Below are 23,162 nucleotides of genomic sequence, written 5' to 3'. Positions count from 1 at the left end.
CACTTCAAAAAACATTCTTCACAAGATATTGATTCATTTACCATGCACCAGACAGAAATTTTCTGTCACTCTCTTGTGCATGCACAGGTTTTGCACTTTGCTTGGCATTCCTCTTGTGAGGAGTTGATTGAGAAAATGATTCTCAGTTGATTGGGGAAAGGATTCTCAGTTTCCATTTGATTAAAGCACAGAAGAGGTTAGAAACTGTCCCTTTACTTTTTTCCTATTAGATGGTGCATCTTTGAAAGGGCTTCATAATCCTCCCAATTCACGGACCTCACTTGCTGGTGCATGTACCACAGCAGCTTTCCTTCATTATATCTTTTCACCTCTGCCTCACTTTCCCTTTTCTTTGTGTCACAACAATGCACAGAACCTGCTCTCCACTGCCACGTGAGCACTGCAAGAAGAGCAAGCAGGTCATTCTGAGGCACACACCTGATAATTCAAACCAGCACAGAGCAGGAGGGAGACGCAGAGGCGTGCCCAGCCAAGGGCAGTTCTGTTTCCAGGATGTCACAGGGCCATGTCACAGGTGGAGTAATGGAAACCCATGAGCTTGACTGGCATCACAGAGGTGCCCAGGAGCGACTGTGGTTCAGCTCATTAATCCTCAGAGGTTTGGGAGTTGTGAAAGAGGAGATGCTGTCATGAAAGTGCTGTGACTGTGAATTCATCTTATCAGCATTGCTAACCATTCAGCATCTTTAGGGAAAGCCAGCTCTAACATGAAAGAGCACAAAAAATTACCTAAAAATCCTCATATTGAGCTATGATTTTGGGGGAGAGTTGGAGATGTCTGTATGTGTACACTGGTCTTTTAAAGAGCATACAGAGGACAGGAAAGATCTGTGGTACCCTCACAGCTCTTTTTCAATAACCTAAAAGAAAATGCCTTTGTTACTGTGAGACCAGCCCTGCTGAAAACGGAACAAAAAATTATGAAATCACCAGTAATAGCTTTGGAGAGGGTGGAATTCACAGCTTTTCTTTTTGGAACTTCAGAAGCCTTTATGATCTGAAGCCAAGGTTACCATTTTTCTATTACATCAACAGAGAAACAATCACAAGGTGTTGCACACTAAATGCATCCCTAGGCCATAAGCTTTCCAAGGAGGCAATAATTACTTTTTCCTGTCTGCAAGGCTTTTACTGTAATGAAGCCTTCACTCTATTCTTCACTCTATTAGTCACACCTAAAATGATAACTTTCTGCTATTACTACTGATGATTGCACTAGGCTTTTGGCACTGTTCTGTACTATGAGAAAAGTTTAACATGCAATAACTGGGACAAAAAGGAAAGAAAGAAAGGAAACAGAAAGGTTTCACACAAGGGATACTCTGAACAGAAACTGCTGGAGGCAGCCAGGAGGGCAGGAACAACTGAGGCAGTCTAGGGCAGATGGGATAAGCAGTCATGATGGCCAAAGGTGAATGTAGAAAACTAAGATTGCTGGATGCAGCTCAGCAATCAGGTAGCCAACGTATTTCTCCCAAGCATTTTTTGCTTGTATACTGGGAGATAATTAGCTCCACAAACAGAAGCTTGCACCACCATGGATCATTTTTTCCATCTGCCAGAAGAGTTTGGCACCCATGAAACACAACCAGGGATAAATATCCATACCACTGTGAGTCTGTCATCAATTCTCCTCTGCTGAAGCAACTGACTTTGATTTGTAAATTAACAAATATGACCTGATTGTTTTTATGTTGCTGCTTCTTTTATATATATTTTTTTTTTAATAATTAACAAGGAGATGGAAATTCTTCTCATTTCTCCATTTCAGCCAAAAATCAGAATGGAGATACCTGTGTGCACTTCCCAAAAAGCAGCATTCTGTCTGTTCTCCCATTATCCCTGAATGTTTTTTCATTCCTCATCTGACTTCCTTCACACAACTTTTGTCTTCACTCTTCTGCCACTCATAGCAGGAGTTGAAAGCTTCTCTGTTCCTTTTTGTGCTGAGCTCTAAAGGACAAAGAAGGTCCTATGTGGCCGCCTCTCCCTCTGCTTTTCTTCCCAGCATGTTCTCAGGCAAATCTATATTTATCTGACCTGATTAACATGTCCAGCCTCTGCTGCTGGCTGGGAACCTCTCTAGAGACACCCAGGTCACCACGAGCCAGAGCCACGAGACCTGGGGCGTCACGGGCCTGCAAACACTCTGCCTGTATCTGGCAAATTCACAGAGAGTCTTCTAATCAACAGAGCTTACAGGCACTAAGAACAGGTCACAGTCGTGTTTGTGAAGGAAAAATGTGCTTTACTAATTTATTTGTGCTCTTGGGATGGCCTGGTAAACATGCCAACTTGAAACAGTTCTGATGGCTTTCAACACAGCCCTCAAGAGATACAGCTCTACCATGGGATGGCAGGCTAAAGCCCTCATGTAAATGGTTAAAAGAGAAAAGATAAAGAACAGGAGAAAGTGGGAGTTTATTTCAGCAGAGAAAAATCTCAAGAGAGGTGCGTATCAGTGACCTTTGCTGTTCAACACAGTCTCCAATAAGCTTGTAAAAGGTCAGAAGAGAAGCAGGGAGGCCAGAAACTTCACTAGACTAATCACAGTTATGCAGGCAAGAGCTGACTTTGCATGTGAATCTGGTAATATCAAGTGACTTGACAATACAAGAGCAGATTAAATTCTATGTGGATGAGCACAAAATTATGCACATGGGTGAGGAAAATACTGTTATCAATTTAATATATAAAATGATGGTATCTGAGCTAATAGTTAATCCCTCAGGAATTGTGTCTTTGTTGATAATACACCAAAAACACACATTCTGTACTCAGCAGTGGTCAAAATTTTCACATTCTCAGATTTATTACACAAGTAGTGGAAGACACTATAGAGAACATAATTATTCTCTTCCCTTATAGGTGGATAAATCCTGGGTTCCTTGCACAGGTTGCCATGACAGCTCACTGGAACTATAGACCTAGAGTTAGGTAAATATGTAACTACAGAACTCTAGTCCAGATATAAACTACAACTTGCTTCCCTGATCTGTTAACTGTGGTCATTGAATGTATTCCTTATGCACCAGCATAGCACAGCATCTTGGAGATAGCAGTACAGGACAGAAGGAATTAGAATTAATCCCTGAAGGAAGGAGGCATTTCCAGGTTAAATAACTCTCGGTGACTGTGGTCACTCTTTGCAGCAGGTTTTCCTAGGCCATATGCAAACCTATCTAATTATAGATTATAAAGCCTAGCATGCTGGAATAGTAGCACCTTACAAAATCAATAATGTCAAAAGGTGGACATAATTAAAACCAATATAATTATAATCCTGCCATGAGTTGGCTCTGGTAACACTGTAGGAAACAAACCATAACAGAGCTGTTCCATCAACATCCTAGCTAAGCTATAGCCAATTTCTAAGTTTTGGTACTGCTCCAATCAAGTAATACTATTTTCCTCTTACCTACACTTTCCTCTAAAGGAAAAGAAAGTGCATTCCAATATAAACTCAAAACGCGTAGGTCCCATGTGTTACAGGTAACTTCTGTTGTCTGATCATAAACCAAAATATCTTCCCCCTTGCTATGCACCCCATTTTCACTAGAAGTTTCAAAGTTCTATACTTAGGTTATTTCAGTTCGTGCCAGAGACAGGCTTAAAGCAGAAGTGGATGCCGTGAGCAGCTGAGGTCCTAAGGCATCTCTCTGTCTCTTATTTCCATTTTCAGGTGCACTTTAAGCTTCCTTGTGTTGGCAGTGATGGACCAATCACAGCACATATTATCATACCATGAGAGAGGCTGAAATCTTGACTTCTAGCTGAACTAGGAAAATTGCCTTTTCTCCCTCTCAGAGTTTCTACCTTCCCGAGGTGGGAGGGAAGCACATTCAAGCAGATCTCATGAGTGTGACGGCAAATCAAATTCAGTTATCAGAAAGAAGAATCAGAAGCCTGAAATGGCCAATCTTCTGAAGCACCCTGCAGAGTTATCAGTGAAATGTGCAGCTATTTGCCCTCATCCATAAAGTGCCCTGGACACACACTGTGCAGTGAATCTGAGATTGCTGCATTAGGGTCCTCGTCAGGAAGGGGAGAATAATTTCTTGGTTTTGCTAAATGAAAATCTTCCTTGTTGGCGTGGCTATCAAGATTTCAAAGTAGCTTTGTCTCCACCTGCCCTTGCACAGCTCCAGGAGAACCATCCCAGGCAGCACTGTCCAACCTCTTGGTCTCAGGAATCTCACACATGCAGATCAGAGCTGCTGGTGACTAACCCAAGTGTTTGCAAGAGAGATCATACAGTTTGTGCCTCCAACTGCTGGGCTGCTTACCAAGTGTCACTCTGGGTTACTTTGCTGCTAACTTTTCCTTTGAAGAGTGTTCAATCTGTTACCTATTGAGGCAGAGAAACTGGCAGGCAGGCCTTGGGGCCGTTCCTCAGAAATCTCTTCCCAGCCTCTAGCTCAGACCTGATCCTGCAGACCTAAGGAATAACAATGGCAGTCGTGTCTCCATCAGGTGGAAATGGCGGCTTCTGTAGAAGATGTTAATTAACATCCTGCAACAGCAACATCAGCAGCATGTGGGGGAGGAGGGAGCCAAAGGGAAGGTGAAATTTAAAGCCAGCCAGAGCTCAGTGGAGCATAAGTGTCCAAGTCTTTGTCTGCCAGCCTGAAGGCATTGGAGAGATTTCATTCTGCACAGCCCAAAGGGATACAGTTTAATTGTGACAAAGGTTCTGTGGAGGATGTTCCTCCCCAGCTCACCCCAGGTATTTTTGATCCCCGCTGGTATGAATGATGTGAAAACAACCTTCCTGTTTTGTGCTGGCATGTTCCAGATTCCTGCAGGTTTGGCCACACTGATAAGCCAAGTCAAACATGAATTGTTCTCCTAATCAAAAGCTGTGTTGGGATTTCAGATGCCATAAGACAAGGCTCCATCAAGCAGTAACCAAAAAGTGTGAAATACAATATTTCACTTAGAGCCAAGCTATGTGATTGGACTCAATCTGTAAAATCATAGTGCTGTCCAAGGGAACTTGCATCCAGATGTGTTACAGGGATATCCCATTCCCATAATTTTTATAATTATAATTTATTTTATAATTATAATTTATAATAGTCTGTCATAGCAGTACGGTCTCTTCCCCCAGCAGAGAGCTGTCAGGAGTTCCACACTTGTTCCCCATTTAATCCTGACTGTGACCAAATGTTTTACTCATTTCTCTTGTGAGAGAACAAGGCTCCAAAAAAAAGAACTCAAAACTCTTTTTCTTTACTCGTACTACCAAGTATGGTAAACTCTGTAAGCAGTGATTGTGTCTGTCCCAAAATATTCTGACAATCAAAAACTGAAATTATTGGTTCTTCCCCTCTCTGAGCTTCTTTCTTTGTCTCTTGTCCAGGTAGAAATGAAGACAATGTGAGGATCCCATCCCACTCTATTGCAAATTCCATAGAAGAACATTGAATAGAAGACAAGCACTATTCCTAACCAGAGAGAAAGATCATATCTGTAAATCTATGAGCAGCGTGTTTTAAAATACAGTGTAAGTTTTCTTAAACAAAACCAGGTATTTTTATCCATTTCTTACAGCCTGGAAGTAAAATAAAAATTATCTATTCTGATTCTCAGTCCTTCTAAGGTATATAACAGCAATAAATCATAGGGAAATAAGAAGTGCAAGTATCAAAATATGCAGTGGTGCTTTCCCCTGTACTAAACCACCAGCTTGACTTCTTTGGTCTTGATAGGCTAAAAAGTTTAATTAAAAAAGAACATACTTATCAGACCACTTGCAGAACCATGAATTTTAAGATAGAAACTGTCTCTCCTGGGGCAACTGTAATTCTCTTTTTTGACCTGATGTGTGGAGCTAGACTAAGAAAAGCAAAGGTATAAAGGAGTCAGACTAAAGAAGATAGCTGGGAAACATGCAGTGACACACTCTGCATTAATAAAGCGATAAGACAATGGCTTGCACCCTCAGATAAGGTGAATACACAACAACTTTGCAGGAAAATAAACCCAGATTAATAAATTTAATTCTATTAAATTAAGAGGTATTACAACATATCCCATACCATTACGCAAAATAGATGTTTCTTGACTATTTGTAAGGGTGATTTTGTGTTTTCCTTTTTTATTATTCACCCGAATTACATTACTGCAGTTTGGCTTTCAGGCCGTGGCCTCCAAAATTAAGTAATGGAATTTAAGTGAGGGACAAAGGCATTGATCGGTGCCGAAGTAGTTTTGCTAATGTACTTTGGGTGATCCTGCCAGCTGCACTGGCTCGTGGCTGTAACCAAGGGCACCAGAGCAGCCAGCTGCCCTCACAGGGCCTCGATCTTCCCTGTCAGCAGCTGCATGCCTCACTCTTCACAATGGGAAGGGGCTGGTCTGGAGTGTCAAAATGCCAAGAAAGCACCTTGATTTTGTCAAAGGTAAATTTTATGGTAACCCAGTAAGGTTGTTGGGGATGGTGGTGCAGCACAGGCACAGAACCACAGAATTGATTGGAAAAAACCATCTCTGAGATCATCGAGCCCAGCCTTTTGACCAATCAAGACTCTTTTGACTGGGTGCCACATCCAGTTTTAGCTCAAACACCTCCAGAGATGGTGATTGCACCACCTTCCTGGGCAGTCCATTCCAATGTCTAATCACCCTTTCTATGAAGAGACTCCTCCTAATGTCCAACCTAAACATCCACTGGTGGAATTTAAGATTATGTCCTCTTGTCCAGTCACTGGTCGCCTGGGAGAAGAGGCTGGTCCCCACCTGGCTACAGCCTCTTTTCAGGGTGTTGTAGAGAGTGATAAGGTCAGCCCTGAGCCTCCTTTTCTCCAGGTAAAACACAGACAGCTCCCTCAGATTCTCCTTGTAAGAACTGTGGCTCAGACCCCTCACCAGCCCTGGTCTCGCTGCAGAGAGAGAAGCCTTGTGAGAAAGCAGTCCTGTTCCAGCATTGAGGGGAAAGACTAACACCACAGGTTTCCCCAGGACCAGATACAGCAATTCCTGTATAAAAACATGCCTAGACCAGAAATCTTAAAAGCCTCATGCACTGAAAAGGCATCAGCCAAAGTAGGTTATTTGGGAGCAAAAAGTTAAATTTTAGTCACTGCACTACCATTACACATGTATTTAATTAAATACAGTACTCTCCCAAGAGGGGATATGAGTATTCTCATAAGAACTGTAAGATGTAGAAAGAAACATTGAAGATTTTTGATGTAACTAAAAGCTAAATGATCAACTTTCTCTTTTGGATCACCTTTTTGCTTAATAAAAGATGTTTTATTCAGTTAAAAAGTGATCCAAAATAAATAATTTCTTGAAACCTCAATATATTACTCAGAAATGCTTATATATTTTAGTTTGTCTAAATTTATAAAACAGCTACAGACTGCCAAAAGAATTATATGTTTACTACTACAGCTCTTCTAGGAGATCCTCAGTAGCAGTTGATATTGGCAGGTCAGGGAATGCAGAAGAAATATTAACACTGAAAATGTTTGGGTGGTGAGCTAGCTGTTTCAACTGCCTCCCTAAAAGAAATCTAAAACAAATTTTTGTTCAAATAACCCATGACAATACTACAGCAGATTTGAATGAATGAAATTACCTAGAAACCAAGATCAGAAAAAGCTGTTCATGACAATACCTCAGTCTTTAAGACTGCTTTACCTTTCTACTTCTACATACCTGGAGAGCAATGCTAACCAGCATGGACAGGGTATTGGGAGAAATCCATCAGCAGTGTCCATGCACATACTCCTTTCCCAGGTCACTTCTGTTAGAGGCTCTGACTGATGCACCCCTAAATCTTAGCAGCCACAGTGTGAAAAACACAGTCAGTCTGTATGGAATGAGGATGCAAATCTCTGCAATGGCAGAGAAGGAGTTTTACTCAGTTTTTCACCAGCCTGCACCTTCCAACTGGCCAGGCCTGGAGCTCTGCATGGTGACATTGGCATACGATGGCACCACGCCGAACTGCACAGACACTCAAATCAAGGAACTGTTTCCTTCTGACAACCTGTCGGTCAGGTAATCAAAGTATGGCATTACCTGGAGCTTATTTGTACAAAAGACTAGGCAAGGAGAAAAAAGGAAAAAGGACATTTTTTTTCTACAATGTAGTGAATTTTGATAAGTTCCAAAAGTTGATGCTGTAAATTTAGTCTCAGAGAAATACAGCTGGTGACTCCAAAGTTCAAATGCTGCACAATGACCAACCTGCTGGTGTCCTCCTTCTAGGAGTCAAGTGACAGTTCTTTGCCATTAAGCTACAGGAAGAGACCAAACAGCAGTGCACAGAGGCAACTATGGACATGACTATTCGGTGTTTGATCATTTCTGAAAATGCTAAGGTTTACATCAGTGGCCCACAAGAGGAGAAGCTGTGAAATAAATGTTTTCTGGGGCAGAGAGACTCTTCCTCTCTCTCTCAGAAGGAATCACATCTTCTAAGAGTTAAATCAGTGTCTTATGCCTTGAATATTTTCAAGTGCTCTCTTTTGTCTCGCAGGTAATAGCACTGAACAGCAGCACCACCAGATCACCATGCAAAACATGAGACATATCTTTAATTTTGCAGGTGTCAATCTCTCAGTAGCATTTCTGATTTTTTTTCAAAGAAGAAAAGGCTTTCCAGAAGAGATGTGATGCCTTAAGAGAACAACATGGGCTTGTATGTCTTCTCTTTTCTGTGTTGTACCTTCTGAAACATTAAAAGACATAGGCATTGCAAGAAGGAACCTGCTGAATTGTCTGTGTTCTAGTAGAGGGTCTGAAGGGCAAGAAGCAAAGCAACCAGTGATTCTTTATTTCTGCCATTACATGTCTTTGCTTGAATAGAGGTGACCCCTGCAGAGGGTTCAGAGTGATGTAGTGACACGTAAAGGTTATTCACAGCCTTGGTGGTCTGGTCAGACACTCCATCCCACTGCGAGTTTGCCTTTCTGGAGCTGCAGAGCAGGCTTGACTCCTCATTCCTTTCAAACACTGCCACTTCCCGGTTTAACTGAACCACTGCAGCTCTTCACTCATAAGGAAAGCTGCGATGTGGACTAGACATGCCCTAGAATGGAATTGCTCCAGGAACACCTTGCATTACTGTAAGAGGCTGAAGTCCTAGATTGAAGCAGGGAGAAGTCTGATAAAGTTTGTTCGTATCTTGAGGAAAATTTCAGTAACTGTTTTGGGACCAGTTAGACTGGTCTCAAATTTTCCATTTATTTGTCCTAACTACATCTGCAGAGCAGCCACCAAGCTACAGTATGCTTCAAATGTCCCCTGCTAGCTCCCTGGAACAGATGGGAGACTTTCTACTCTTAAAAAGCATTACCCAATTAGCCCCCTGAATTTTATGCATTTCTACTATCTTCTCATCATTTCAAATATTCCTTTGGAAAGTTAAATAAAATTTGCAGCTATGAAATATACAGGAATTTCTGCTGTTTTCCCATAGCTGAGTTTATTGCAGACATCTCAAATGGAAGTTTCTTAGGGCCAACAGTTAATTTGCTTCAGATATTAGCTATGAAATCTCACAGAATCCTGCAGTCCTCAAGTGTTTCTCTAAGGCACGCAGTGGTCAGCTGCAGGCTTAAAAAAGAAACATTTGAATATGAAGAGACACTATGAATATTTAATCACTTGCACACATTGCTTTTTAGGGTACCACAAATATTTGGAGAACATCATCTCTGTCTTTCTCCAAATGTAAGACAGGTGGTGCTAACGGAACTGCAGTGGGTGGGTTTTAAAAATACCTCCCTGCAGAGATTTTTAGGAGTGGTTGGATGTGACTCTCATGCAGCTTTCCTCCAGTACTATTTATAACCAGCCCAGCCATCTGAGGTGCCCTTGAAATATTTTATTTTGTCAGCATATAACATTCTGCATACACTGCTGGTTCCCTCTGGCGCAAAGCAGTTGAAAGAATCGTTCTGCAAACAGGAGCTTTAGGTTATGTTCCAGAAAGCTGATGAAAGCCTGGAAGGACCTCCAAAATGATCCAGACCTCCAGGACTAACCTGACTTAGATTCACAATCTATTTCTACTGCAAACCTGGAAAGGTCCGCTTTACCAAAGTACTTCCAAACTTAGTGCCTAGCACACCAAGAGAGCTCTGCTTGTCCTGTCCCCAGGCCCCTTAATTTTGTCCAGCAGTCCAATACTTCTATCAGTGAGCTAAATCTATTAAAGTACCTTCATGCCCACAGACTGCACATAAAAAGCATGGCTGGATGAGGGAAGTTTTAGAAAATGGTTAGAGAAAGGCAAGGCTGACCAGGATGAAGAGAAGACATCAAACAGCACATTAAACTAAACTCAGCTTTTTTTGCACTCCCTGGACTAAGATGTACTCAGCAGAACCTGCAATTAGCTCAAGAAAATTGACTTTTGAAAGTGCAAGCATGGACAGACCCCCAAAATGTAAGCCAGGAGGAGGCATAGTATAAAATAAGCCATTACTTTAAGTGCTCTCTAAATGTCAGTCCTCCTTTGTGCAACATTTCACAGCAGTCCACCTCTGACTGTGACCCCACTTCCAGTCTGTCTAGAAAGCCTGTTGCTTTGAAAAACCATCAGATAGATGCCACACTGCTGTTTGTACACTCAAAGCCTGTGGGCAGCTCAGCTTGCACTTTACTTTGCCAGCTATAATCCTTTATTCTTGCCCTGAAGATATATATTCCATTCCCAGCAAGGCTGAACACATGAGGAGAGGAATCTGTGCAAAGCACTTACAAAACCTCATGATGATCACTTACAGAGGCTTTCCAGGAAGAATGGTTTTTCCTGCAAAGGTGAACACTGCCACCACAGTACTAGAGATGGGAAGTATTTAACAAAGGCATGCTTGATAGTGTTAAAAGTAATAGGCTTCTTCTTCTCTTCTACAAAGTAATGGTGGGCTTTAAAGACAGTTTATTCACAGTGCTTTGGAAAATTCATAAACACACAAAGTCTGCCTGCAGCTGAGCTGAGATGTGCCTCATTGTCCTTTAAGGATACCTTGCAGCAGTAGGCATCTTGTCCAGTCTCACCAAAAACAAAAGTGAGCAAGATCTGCAACTGGCTCTTGTCTACTACCCCTCCTACTACTCTGCATGCCCACAGCAGCAAAACTGTATCACTTTTGCACCAGGATGATTTATTTTTAGCCTTCATCTAATTCGGACACAGGGACAATGGCAGGAAAGTTAAGGACTCTTGAGGAGCCTTGTTCGACCCCTCTGAGGGCTGTCCCAGGAGAACCATCAGCCCAATGTTGAGGTGTCATACCCATGCTCATTCAGGAGCAGGTCTCCAGATCAGGTGTCTGAGGGGGTTTGCTGCTTAGGGCTATGAGATGTTTTATAAAATGCAGGGGAAGAGCAGTTCTGGATGGCACAGGACTCAGTCATGGTGCAGGTGTCTGGGGATGGTGAGTGATGTGTATGTGATGGTCGGTAGCAGGAGCTGGAATGTGGCCTCCAAGGCATGTATGTCCAAACAAAAGCAGCTGGGGAGACTGGGATTTGGTGTCCAGCTATCAGACGGGCTGGGGACTGAGTCCAGTCCACCTTGTACTGAGTAAATGCTTTCTGTGAATGACTACAGCTGAAGCTCAGAGGCCCCAGCATACACAAACACACACAAGGACATGCAGTCCACTTGTTCTGCTACTGGTGCCAGTTCTGAGCTTTTGTTTTTTCTTTGGTTTCTAGACAGAAGTGCCTTTTTTTTCCTCAAAACTTTGCGCTTCCCTAACAAATGCACTTTTTGAGCTCTGTGCTGTTCAGCACCTGGTTTTTTTAACGTTATGCATGGCTTTGGCTGCTCTGAAACAATCTGCAAATGGCTAGCAAGGAACACAGTTTTCAAATAGACCCATAGGCACAGTAAGACAAAAAACAGATGCATGAGTGTCAAGGACAGCCCATCTAACTCAGCTTTCATGTCTATTATTGAGAAGTTGGGTTTATACACTGTGGAGAATAAAACCAAGAGGCTTCCGGAATTACAATTTTAATGGTAAAAGAGATGTATTAGCATACAGCCCAGGGTACAGTAACAAAGTCAGTTGTCCCTAGTGTATCACATTATCCGCAGTCATCATCTACCTCATCCACTCCTCTGAGATCTGCAGGTCTCTAGACCCTGTAGTTACAAGGGGATTTCTAACTGTTTCTATACTGCAGTTCAGAGAATGGATCCACCATTGCCTTGGCCCAATTGTTTGCTTTGAGGGTGGTCAGCTGAGCAGTCCAACACTGCCCTGCTACCATTAACAATCACTGAATGAACTAGACCAAAAACACCACTTGGAAAGATGCTGCCATAGTGTGATACAAGATGCCCTAAAGTGAAACAAAAGAAGTAACGGAAAACAAAGGAAAGAGCTCTTTGATAAAGAAAGAAAAACTGCAGCAAAATCAGGAAAATCCAGTTGTAAAATAATCAGAACCATTTCTGGACTCCAAGACCAAGAAGACTTAGAGAAGTGGAATGAGCAAAGAGTCTGAACATGGTATAAACCTTTGAGGACTTAGAATGCCAAGTTGTGCCTGCTTTCATGTTGAAATCTTGCAGACATGTGCTCCTATAGCTCCTGCAAGCACCTGCCAGCAGATGGGTGGGATCTAGCTGGCATTGGCTCTGGATCAGTTTAAAACAGCTGCATGCATCTCTGATAAAACTGATCTGTGAGAGGGCAGGTGGACTATTGACTTCTCAGTTAATAACTGTACCCTGTCACTTTGATGGTGTGGCATAGCCATTCTCTCAAATATATGCCTTCTTTTCCCTGAGGCTGGCTGGCTGGCTGGAGGCCGTCCATAAAGCTACATGCTTGCCTTTGGATACCCCTCTTGCTACTTCCAGGGCTTACCTCTCCCACTGGCTCTTGGACCACCTCAGAGGTGGTCAAAAGACCCTGGAAGACCCCAGGACACAGTTTCTTCCCCCCTAGCTGTGACTGGCCATTTCGGAGCCTCCTTTCTAACCAAGGACCTGACTCCCTCACAGCCACAGGACTCAGTAAATGCCTTCATGCACAGCTTCTGCACTGGGGCTGCTGGGTCACCAGGAAGTGTGCAGGGGCACCGTCCCAGCACTTCCAACACGCAACAAGACATTAAGTGGTATGTGACAGAAAATCCAAAGCAACCTCATGTACTGAAACAGGCATTTCTCAACTCATCCCTCATTTCCATTGTGTCTTTTTCCAATTACTTTGGACCCAGAAGTGTATAGACTTCTCAGACATCTCAAGTAACCCCTGTGAAGCCTGTATTTTTTCCGTTGTCTAAGTACAGACTTCACTGTTTCACAATCAGCTCACCCTTCCTGATGACCTTCAGAATCTCCTGCAGAATTCCAATTTTTTCTTTGACTTTAAATTAAGTCTATCATCAATTATGTAACAGTGGCTGTCCTTTCAGATCCACAGCCACAATAATTACGTTTTGTATGTTCCAGGCACTTAGTGTGTTAGTCTACACAGTTCTTAACTCTTCCATGAATTATGGATAATGACTGATTAGTAACAAAATCAGCCTCCTCTCCAATTCCAGCACAAAATCCAGAAAACAGTAGACAATTTTGAAGATCATGAGTGCCTGTGTCTGCAGAACCTGATATTAAGAGAAAGGCTACAAAAAGCGCTTCATTGTTATGTCTGCTTGCCAAAATCTCTTCTGAACACCTGAAAACTATCTGCAGGATGGATTGTGAACAGCCCAGCTTGAGATCCATAAAAAGGAAGGCAAAACCTGTGCAAAATGTGGAGAAGAAAGTGAAGGGCAGAATCTCTGACCTTTGCCTTCCCTCACCCAGCAACTGCTGTGAGACACCCCAAGGCCTCTGGGAGCCAATGCTGCCAGCTTGAGAATCCTCCGATCCTTCTTCCTTGGATCCAAGTCACAAATGAGCTGTGGAAACCCCCCATCTCACTGCTCCTGCCTTCTGTGGTGAGAGCTGGACCACAGGGATCAGGCACCATGCCTGCATTTCGGGGGAAGGGTGGCTGCTTTCTACTAAGCTGCTCCTGAGATTGGAGAAGGCAAATAAGACACTTCAAATGGCAGAAAATAACAAAAAAAATGCAACAGTGTGGTGGTGAGCAATACTATACTTTTTAAAGTAACCTTAGCTTTTTCTAACTTTTCTCTACTTTTCTTTCTCCTTGACTGTTTTACTGTTAAATAAAATATATAAAATTTTTTGGTATCATTGTCTAACCTTGTTTTGGTTTTATTCTTGTTTCTGGGAATAACTGAACTTTTGATTTCATCCTGCTTTATTCACAGAGCGTTTTCTTTGCTCCTCCATGGTGGGGGTGGACTGTAACAGCACCAACAGAACTGGCTCCTGCTCCCAGCGTGAAACAGGAAGCTGAACTGTCACCTGCACCACCTACAACACAATGTGCAACATCAAATGGGCCACACAGATCAGAGTAACTGAACAAGGAAAGAGGGAGAGATGAGGCCTTGTCATATCCAGAAGGAACAGCTCCCACACTGCAGCAACAAAGGCAGTCAACCCACCAAAGCCAATGACACAAGAGGATGAAGCCCAAGGCAAGTTGAAAGCATACTTTCTTAAGAAGGATCCTCAGAGATCAGACAAACAGTCTCAAGATGCCAATCAGATATGAAAAATGCTGAAGGTGGGACCCATCTACTATCTCAGATCTGAGACCTTTCCTGAAGGCAATGTGAGGTACCCCAGGTGCCCATCAGAGCCCTGTGAACAACTCTTTGCAACTGCTTAGCCTCCAGCCATTCTGATTAAAACTAGCAAAGTTGCTTGTGAGAGCTTGTGAGCCTGAATAGACAACCTTGTCTGTAAAGGATACTCTAATCTCAAAAAGCTCTTGCAGAGGGAAATGGTGAAGCATTCCCTGTCATATTAGAACACACAGACATGGGACTGCTTGTTTCCTAGGGAAAGAGAAGACACTCATCAGAATGAGAAGCCTGTTTTGTATTGAGTCACAACACAGAGATCTGTTGAAGTGCCACTGGCACAGGATCCATCATCTGTGCTTCAAATCAGCATTGACCATTTTTAACTAATGCCCACTGCAATGGCTGCAATAAAATCTAGAGAGACCCTCAAAGCTGAGCATTTCAGTTGAAATCATCAAGTCTCAGATGTTGCAGCTGCAGTCCGTAACACTGACACAAAGCAGAAAAAGGAATCTTTTCCAGAGGCGTGCAAGCAGCCTAAGGGATACGTTCTACCTGACATCCAGATTCACTAGTGTACTCTCTTTCCAGGCACTTCTGTAAAACAGCAAAATGCATTTAAACAATAATCCAAGTAATGCTAATACAGTCCACTGCAGCTAGTTACAAAGGCATTGCTTAAATGGGAAAGCAGAGGCATTTGGACAATACATTGGATTACAAAATACACCAAAGCGGAACTTCTGCTCTGCACCCTGCTGAGAATCAGTAGAAAAGACCAGAAGTAGAGACATTATTTGCTGCATCAGCAGTCAGTTCTGTTCCCAACAGTAATGGAAACTGTCATATGGTGCAGCCTTGGAGCACCCACAATTAAAGCCTTTGTGCTCTCTTTGAACAAGGATTCAGGTAAGTGACAGTGAACTTTGCATCAAAGGAGAAAACAAATAAACAAATAGCCTTAAAGAATTTCATTTAAGTTGAATAAGAGAGTTGAATGAATTAAGAGAATGAAGTTTCACTTTCTTCAGGTGTTTGAAGAAACAAGTGCAAACTACAAACAGGGGCGGGAAACAATAAACAAGGCTTTAATGGCAACATCTCCTCATGGAAATCACCCAATCAGTCTTTGGACTAAAGGCAATGGCTTTCATTTTTGTTCTGTTCTTATTTCCAAGGACACATCAACATGCAGTCATTACACAAAACACACAAAGCACAGACATGTCCAATTCAAGCCCTTCAGTAAAACACATCTAGACAGTGACAAGTGCAAGTGTATTGCCATGTGAAAGACTAGACATATTTATACAGATGGGGACCACATCTTCCTTTTAGTAATCAAATCTCTCAGAGTACTCTTGTAAACCTTTCTCCACTAATGCCAGAACATTGCTTGACTTTGTCAAAGAAAAACTAATCAAAAGAAAGCCTAAAAAAATCAGGAATATAAAAAGCTAAACAAGGATGATGCTGGAAATTAAAGATGCACAAGCACTATGGAGGTACTGGGGATTTACACTGCAGTATACCTCTATTCATATGCAGCACTGGATTAGCCTAAATTGAGTTGTGACCAATTGAATCCTGAGTGACTACATCTACACCTGGGTTTAAACAGCTGAATTTATCTATCTTAAATGCACATACTCAATTTACATGGATTTTTTTCTCTGACTCCTCTAACCCCAAAGAATAAGTTACTGCACAAAAAGAGGTAGTGCACTCAAAGTAATGATTTTTTTTTAATGGCAGAATAGTAAATCAGCAAAATAAGAAAATATCAGTTACATATAAAGTAAGAAATACCAGTAAAACTTTTTCATATAGTTACTTCTTCTGGGGAAAAAAAACTTAGTTAGCTCCTACTGGCTGCAGGGTAGGTTTATGCTTTCAGGACTAGCAAACACAACTGTTGGCAAAATTTCTTTTTGTGATGCTTGGGAATTTCAGTCAAACAGGAGAATTTTTTACTCCTTATTTATAAGAATAACACCGTGTTCAGGAAAGGGATGGAGCCAGGCCCATCACTGGTTACTTCACAGACAGATGGAAACAACCAGTGGTACAAAGTTCAGGTAAGTATTAAAGCCACTTATAATAAAGGCACGAAGACTTCCAAAAAGTAACACTTGCTGAATTAGTGCTAATTTTCATTCCATTTTAAGTGACTATGCACAGGCAAAGGGACTTTTCTGCAGTTAGTCTCTCATACTGATATTTAAATGAAGATAGTGAATGGCAAATGCCTCAGGACAATTGTGCATGGTTAGTATCAGTGCAAATAAGAAATGCATGTATGAATAAAACTGGCTTCAAAGGGGCCTGAAGTTACTGGCAGTTCCTAACAAGCCAAGAGTATAAATAAAGGTACTCAGCATGTAGAGCAGTTCACAAGCTATACATCTGCATTACATGTAATGCAGATGCCGCAAGAAATTCACCTACTGTAGCATCTGTTTTGCATTATTAATGTCTCAACCAGGGTAAGGTTGTAAGAGTAAGATTGAAAGGAACACATACAGATCAGGAAAGTACCTTTTTATTCAGGTACATAAATGACACCAGGATAATGCTGTTTTCCCTCTGAGTGACTGAAGCCGTTTAATTTCCTATCTGGCAGTTACTTGACACACACTTGTCACAAACATACTGCCAGTGGAGTAATACTTTAAGCCATCCTTCTGTTTTGAGTAAAAGGCAGATTTTATGACAATGCAATGCCACACCACCTCTGTTTCAGTCACACTGTATTTATTCAGTGCTACGATGACTGCTAGCTCCTTATGTTCCTTCAAGAGAATGGGACAAAAACTTTCAGCCTCACAGCATTTCAGTTAGTTTCTCTGCTTTTATTAACAAGCATATAATATTCATTGGCAAAACACTGGATACAAGCTTCACTATCATAAAATCAAAACATTAAGCATTAATCCCCAAAAGGCTTATTCAGACAAAACTAGCCACCAGTAGTACAGAAATTACACAGCAACACAAAGCATAAAAAATTGTAAACTTTTAAATGAAGCTAAGCCAAAAATATGGTTTTACACTCTGACAGTTCCAGAATCTTTATTATGCCATATATGAGGATAAAAGGCTTAGTGGTTGCACTGGCTAATTGTCCCTTAACTGCAAAATGATCCTGTTTGCAGAAGGAAAGAACAAACTTTCCTTTTGTCCAGATAAGTCACTTGAATTAAAGATTCCATCAAACCAATACTTTCCATTTCAAACAGAAATAACAAAAATAGCAGAGTATCAGTACTCAAAACTCAGGACTTCTTCCTTCAGCCATACCTCTGTTTGAATGAATGATCCCACTGGTTTCTGTGGAACCATCCAAGTTATTACTAAAGTTACCAATGTAAATGTTCATAGAATTGGACATGTAGTTCCTACCCTACGACCAGGACATGCACAGGTCATTGTGGCTTCAAAAGATTTCCAAAAAACTCATAAGTAGGATAAAATATGGAACAAATAGTAGAGTCATACCTTTATTTTGTATATAAATAAACAGGTAAAACATTACCTGTTGATTTGCCACAAGACCCAAGTTCCTAGGTAATTTTTGTCCTGACTGCAAATTTTGATGAGAGCAGAGATTGTTCCATGTTCTTTAGTATTGTTCTCTGCAACTTTTTCTTCAAAAATGGATCTCAAGACCCAAGTAGCATCTAGTTGTATCTTATGTAGGGAGATTCATGCGTGGAACAATTTCTGTTACCAACTTTAGGCAGACTAACTAAAGTTGCATTAATGTTTTCAGTGAAACATCCAAACTGAAGTGATTACCTGAGGAAAAGCAGAAACTTGATTTTTCTGTTCAGTAAAGCCTTCTGTACAAAATGTGTACCTAAGATTCATCTCACTGATGTACAGACTGGTTGGCTTTTTCCTAGTATCTTTATCTCAATGTAATATTGAGAATGCTGTAAAACAGCAAGTTATATTTATCATCTAGTAGAAAAAAAAATCTGTATATCCCCTAGGACTGTGTTGTTATAAAGACAATAAGAGCCAGATAAGCTTTCAAAGGCTCATAGCCTACTGGAAAAAATAGCACCATCATAGTTGTAGTCTGATATTTTTTACGGTCCCATATCTCCTGAGTGACAGTGTTGTGTATACTATTGCACAACCATAGAAAAAAATATTCCCAGGTGTGATGGTACACAAATATACCAGACCTAACAATGGCACAAAACATTTTCAGATAGGCTGCAAGTCTTGTCGATTGCTTCCACAATTCACATTAAGGTTTCTTGCAAGATCGTTTATTTTAAAATATTGCTGACAGATAGTTCTTGTACTTACAGAAATTTTAAATCCCCCATTTCACTCGTAAAATAAAAAATGGAACAAAGCATAAAACACACACACCCACCCCCAAATAACAGCCCCAAACAAAACTCCATTTGAACAAGTGAGAAAAGCCATCTACATTCCTTTTCAATGTAATGGTAAGTAGATGCTACATTTACAATTTAAACATAAGCCTAATAAATGCATGTTTCAAACCTATTGCACAAAAGCATAAGTAATGCTCTTTATCCATACAAAACAAAAACATACAGATGAAAGCTACTCAAACTCAATGTAAAAGGAAGAAGCTTGTAAAAACATCTTACAATTTCAATTTATATGCCCGTAAATAAAGCTGGACCACTAAAACCAAAAATACTTGGATGGTAAAATAAGACAGAAGGCTTAAAATAGAATAAATAATTTTATAAAGTTAAAATTTAAACCCCCAAATCTTATTTAAATTCAATATTATATATTCTATCTGAATTCTTTATTTTTAATGAAAGTATACTTAATGAGACTCTAAGCCCAGGTGATCCATTAGTCTCACTGCTGCTGAGGATAATGCAACAAGATACTTCCTTACTGCAACTATTTACCAGCGTAAGAAATTATAAAAACTACTTCACAGTAATGGCATCTTCACAAAAGCCAAAATCAACGACCATGATCTCATCAGAACTAAGAAATATGTATGGCCATGTCCAAATTTTAGTTCAACTTTCAACAGTATGAGGGTTACTTTACTCAATACAGTCTTGATATAAACTGTCTCTTAAGTGTCACAGAAATTAAACAAGGCTCTGACCCAAAGAAGACCTCGCTCTACACTGTAGTCTTTTAGTGAGACTAACATATGGTACAGACAGAGTCACACCACTCCTGAGGGCAATTTTTGAAGTGAAGATGTTATCACATGTGATTTAGAAAAACAACTGAGTAACTTTGGAGTTTTTTGTTAGTTTGGGGGTTTTTTGTTTGGTTCTCTTAGTTTGTTTTTTTGCTTTTTTTGTTTTTTTTTTTAATGGTGCGATATTATCAGATTAAACACATTGCAAAAGCAGTTACACACAATTACAAGCAAAAACCCCAGCTATAGGTATTAATACTGGCTTGAATTTATGTATCCACATAAACAGAGTTTTCTATATACTGATAGCACCATAACAAATTCAAGTGATTCTAAAGATGGTTATGGAGTTTTAAGTTTTCTATTGTAAGTTGTTACAGCAAGAGATAGATTTGAAAGGCTTCTGAATTTGCGTGTTCGTAAATTAATTTCTCAGTTGCTCAAGTACACAAGGAAGAAATGAAATCCCAATGTACTTTAACAGCACTGCGTCAATATCTAGTCATACAAAAGTTTCCTGCAGTACACACACTTGAGGTAGACAGATCTCATTTATATGTGTATATGTATATATATATATTTGTTTGTATATATATATATATATTCTGATTAAGGTGGTTAACCAGAATGCTGTCTGGCAGCTTTAGTTTAATGTCTACATCAGGTACAGCCACTTGGTGTATACTCTGGGTGCACAGAGCTGGGACCCTTACAGTCCTGTCCACATTCTCAGGGACTTGGTGGCAAAGCCAGACTCTTTTTCACACTAGAACAGTAACAATCATGTAAGAAACAGCTCCAGAGAGGCCCAGTATGTCAGCCTGTGTACACATCCATACCACCTGCATTGACTGCTTTCATGGAAAGTTTTAAAAATGGTAGACACATGATCTTGTTTGTTCTTTTCTGCCAGATCAAATAATGCTAAAGACAGAAAAAAAGCTGAAAATACATAAACAGCAAGACAAAATCAGAGCCAAATTTGATTGCACGAATCACAGACATGCACACAAACACCACACAAGAACCAGATGTGGAGTTCTGTGTGACCTAAACATTCAAATACAGCTATCTTAACACTTTCGTCTGCATGGACAGCAGCATGTTCTGGCCTTTGTGTGGCTCTCCTTTCCATCTCCACAATTCAGGAGAATCCTTTTCATTCTCTGCTCACATAATTTCTTTTTCATTTCCTTCCTCCTCACATCTGTGACTGTAATCAAAATAAGGAGCCCTGTTGTCAAAGGTAAGCACAAGCAGCAGCAGAGCTGGGAAAGGAGAACTGAAGAGTCCAGAGAGGGAAATTAAGGGAAATGTGCTGAGGAATGTAGCGCTTTGAAAACTCAAGAGAAAGAATATTTAAAATGCTTACATAAATCTCTTGCAGTATCAGCTTCTGGTTACTAAGTAACATTTTCTAGCAGAAGCAGCAAAGGAGCACAGCAAGAGGAAGCAGGGCTTCTTATCAAAAGATAATTTATCAAAAAATAACAGGGTTTAATAATAGGAATAGCGACTAGCATTTTCAGCTGGCAGGAAAACTCTTCCAAAAATTAGGTTAACTATTTCCAGCTGGCCATAATAGGGCATACACTATTTTCAGTGACTTCACACCTGCGCCAGACAAATGTTCTTACAATTGTACTATGGATGATACATAGTGGATATAGCTTGCAGAAATCACTTTCAACTACAGTTTTTTAAAAGCCAACTATTTCCAAAAGCCTTACAAAAAGTGCAGTGAGCCCTGCTAAGTGCCATTGGGGGTGCTTTCTATAACATATATAGTTATATGTGTATATAGATGTATGTACCCATATATAGATTCATGTGTATTACCTTGCATCCATTAGGGCTGATGCAAGCAAAATTACTAGTTAAGGCCAAAAGGTGCTAAAATAATCTTGTCTTGACTCCCCCTTCCTCCCCACCCCATATAAGTTTGGAATTGCAGTACAGAAAATGCTATGGTTTTGTAAGAAAACAGCTAAAGAAATTTAAAGTTGCTTGTAAGTTTTAATCAGTGAAATGAAAAATCTGCAATACTCCCACAATTGTCCAAGAGCCACTGTTTCAATAGCTAGTGATAGCAAATTCTCTCTAAATTAAAAACTGATTTCTGCAAGCCACAATACATAATAAATGTTTATTTTTTAAGAAATTCACAAATCTAGCACTTGTGAGTATTTGTCATTACGTGGTGCAATTTATACCATAGCAAAATATATATCACAGCACATTAAAATCAACTGAAATTATTTCTATTAGTCTTACCAAATTAACACGTATACAGAAGTATCAAAACTTTATTAAAACACAAGGTGAGGGAGAGCAATAACTGGGCAAAAATGACAAATTTACTGGTTCCCCAGATTTTCTTAAGTTTTCAATGCAGCATAATAAATTATCACCAGTCACTGTATTATCAGGTATGTTCAATGCTCTAAAGAGTAACTTGAATAAAGCCAATGCAATCAGGCATACTATATAAGACAATAACACTTTGCAAAAATATAGTTTTTAAAGATTTAGAATGCGAGAAGTAACTAAAGCAACTTGGTGTCAAAAGCAACATATTTATATCACCCCACAACACTCAAACTTTTTTTCTGTGTGTAACTGTAAGAGACAAATCAGGCTGAGCTACATGGAACTGTGAAGTGTTTTCAGTATCTGTAAACTTAATGCTGGTAGTGTCTTGCTGAGTTGAAACTTCTTTCTTCCATACAAAAAAGTATAAATATTGTCTGCCCAGAAGTCTAGGTAACACATCCCTAGAAGAAATATTCAGGACAGCGCACTATGAAAGCCCTCCAGTCTTCCAAAATTATTCAGCTGGTTTGTGTCATGTGATTAGTGATGCACTAAGAAGGTGCCAGATGATAGTCTCTGCAAAAAGCTCTGTCCAGAAGGACACTTAAGTTCCCTTACAGCAAGTCCATTTTGGGTCTATAATGTAGCAGTAGAGGTGCTTTCTGCAAGACAGAAATACCAGTAAGTTAAGAAACAAATCCAGAACTAATCTGTTCAGTAGAAAAAACTTCTGTGTCATAAACTAAAGCTTCAATTAAAGTCAAGAGCAGCTATCTGATCTGTCAAAAATTCACCAAGACAAAGACAAGGGGCAACTTCATCTGTGGGGCTCAAACAAGTGATAAAGAACCCTTTCCCCTTTATCTCAGGAGCAGATCTGTTTATCTTGGAAAACTCCCTGAAGTAAGGGATGTCCAGAAAGCAGAAATTAGAGTATGTGGTACTTCATTTTTAATAGCTCTCACTTGATTCCTCTTCTGTGATAGCATCCATTGATTTTTTTTATGAATAGGCA

The 23,162-nt window shown here is 40.4% G+C and overlaps 1 protein-coding gene across 6 annotated transcripts in view; it reads right to left on the bottom strand.

Moving 5' to 3' along the window:
- Positions 1-17,504: 17,504 nt before the first annotated feature.
- Positions 17,505-23,162, bottom strand: part of PCGF3 (polycomb group ring finger 3) — a 55,349-nt gene continuing 49,691 nt past the window's right edge. For all 6 annotated transcript variants that reach the window (XM_063181187.1, XM_063181186.1, XM_063181183.1 and 3 more), the window contains one exon: positions 17,505-22,809. In XM_063181187.1, the coding sequence (XP_063037257.1) occupies positions 22,762-22,809 (48 nt within the window). In that variant the 3' untranslated portion in view covers positions 17,505-22,761. The remainder of the gene's footprint in view (positions 22,810-23,162) is intronic.

This window comes from Melospiza melodia, chromosome Z (genome assembly GCF_035770615.1).
Source record: "Melospiza melodia melodia isolate bMelMel2 chromosome Z, bMelMel2.pri, whole genome shotgun sequence".
NCBI classification, from domain to species: Eukaryota; Metazoa; Chordata; class Aves; order Passeriformes; family Passerellidae; genus Melospiza; species Melospiza melodia.
The sequence above is the reverse complement of the archived record's forward strand: the minus strand, read 5'-3'. Positions and strand labels throughout refer to the sequence as shown.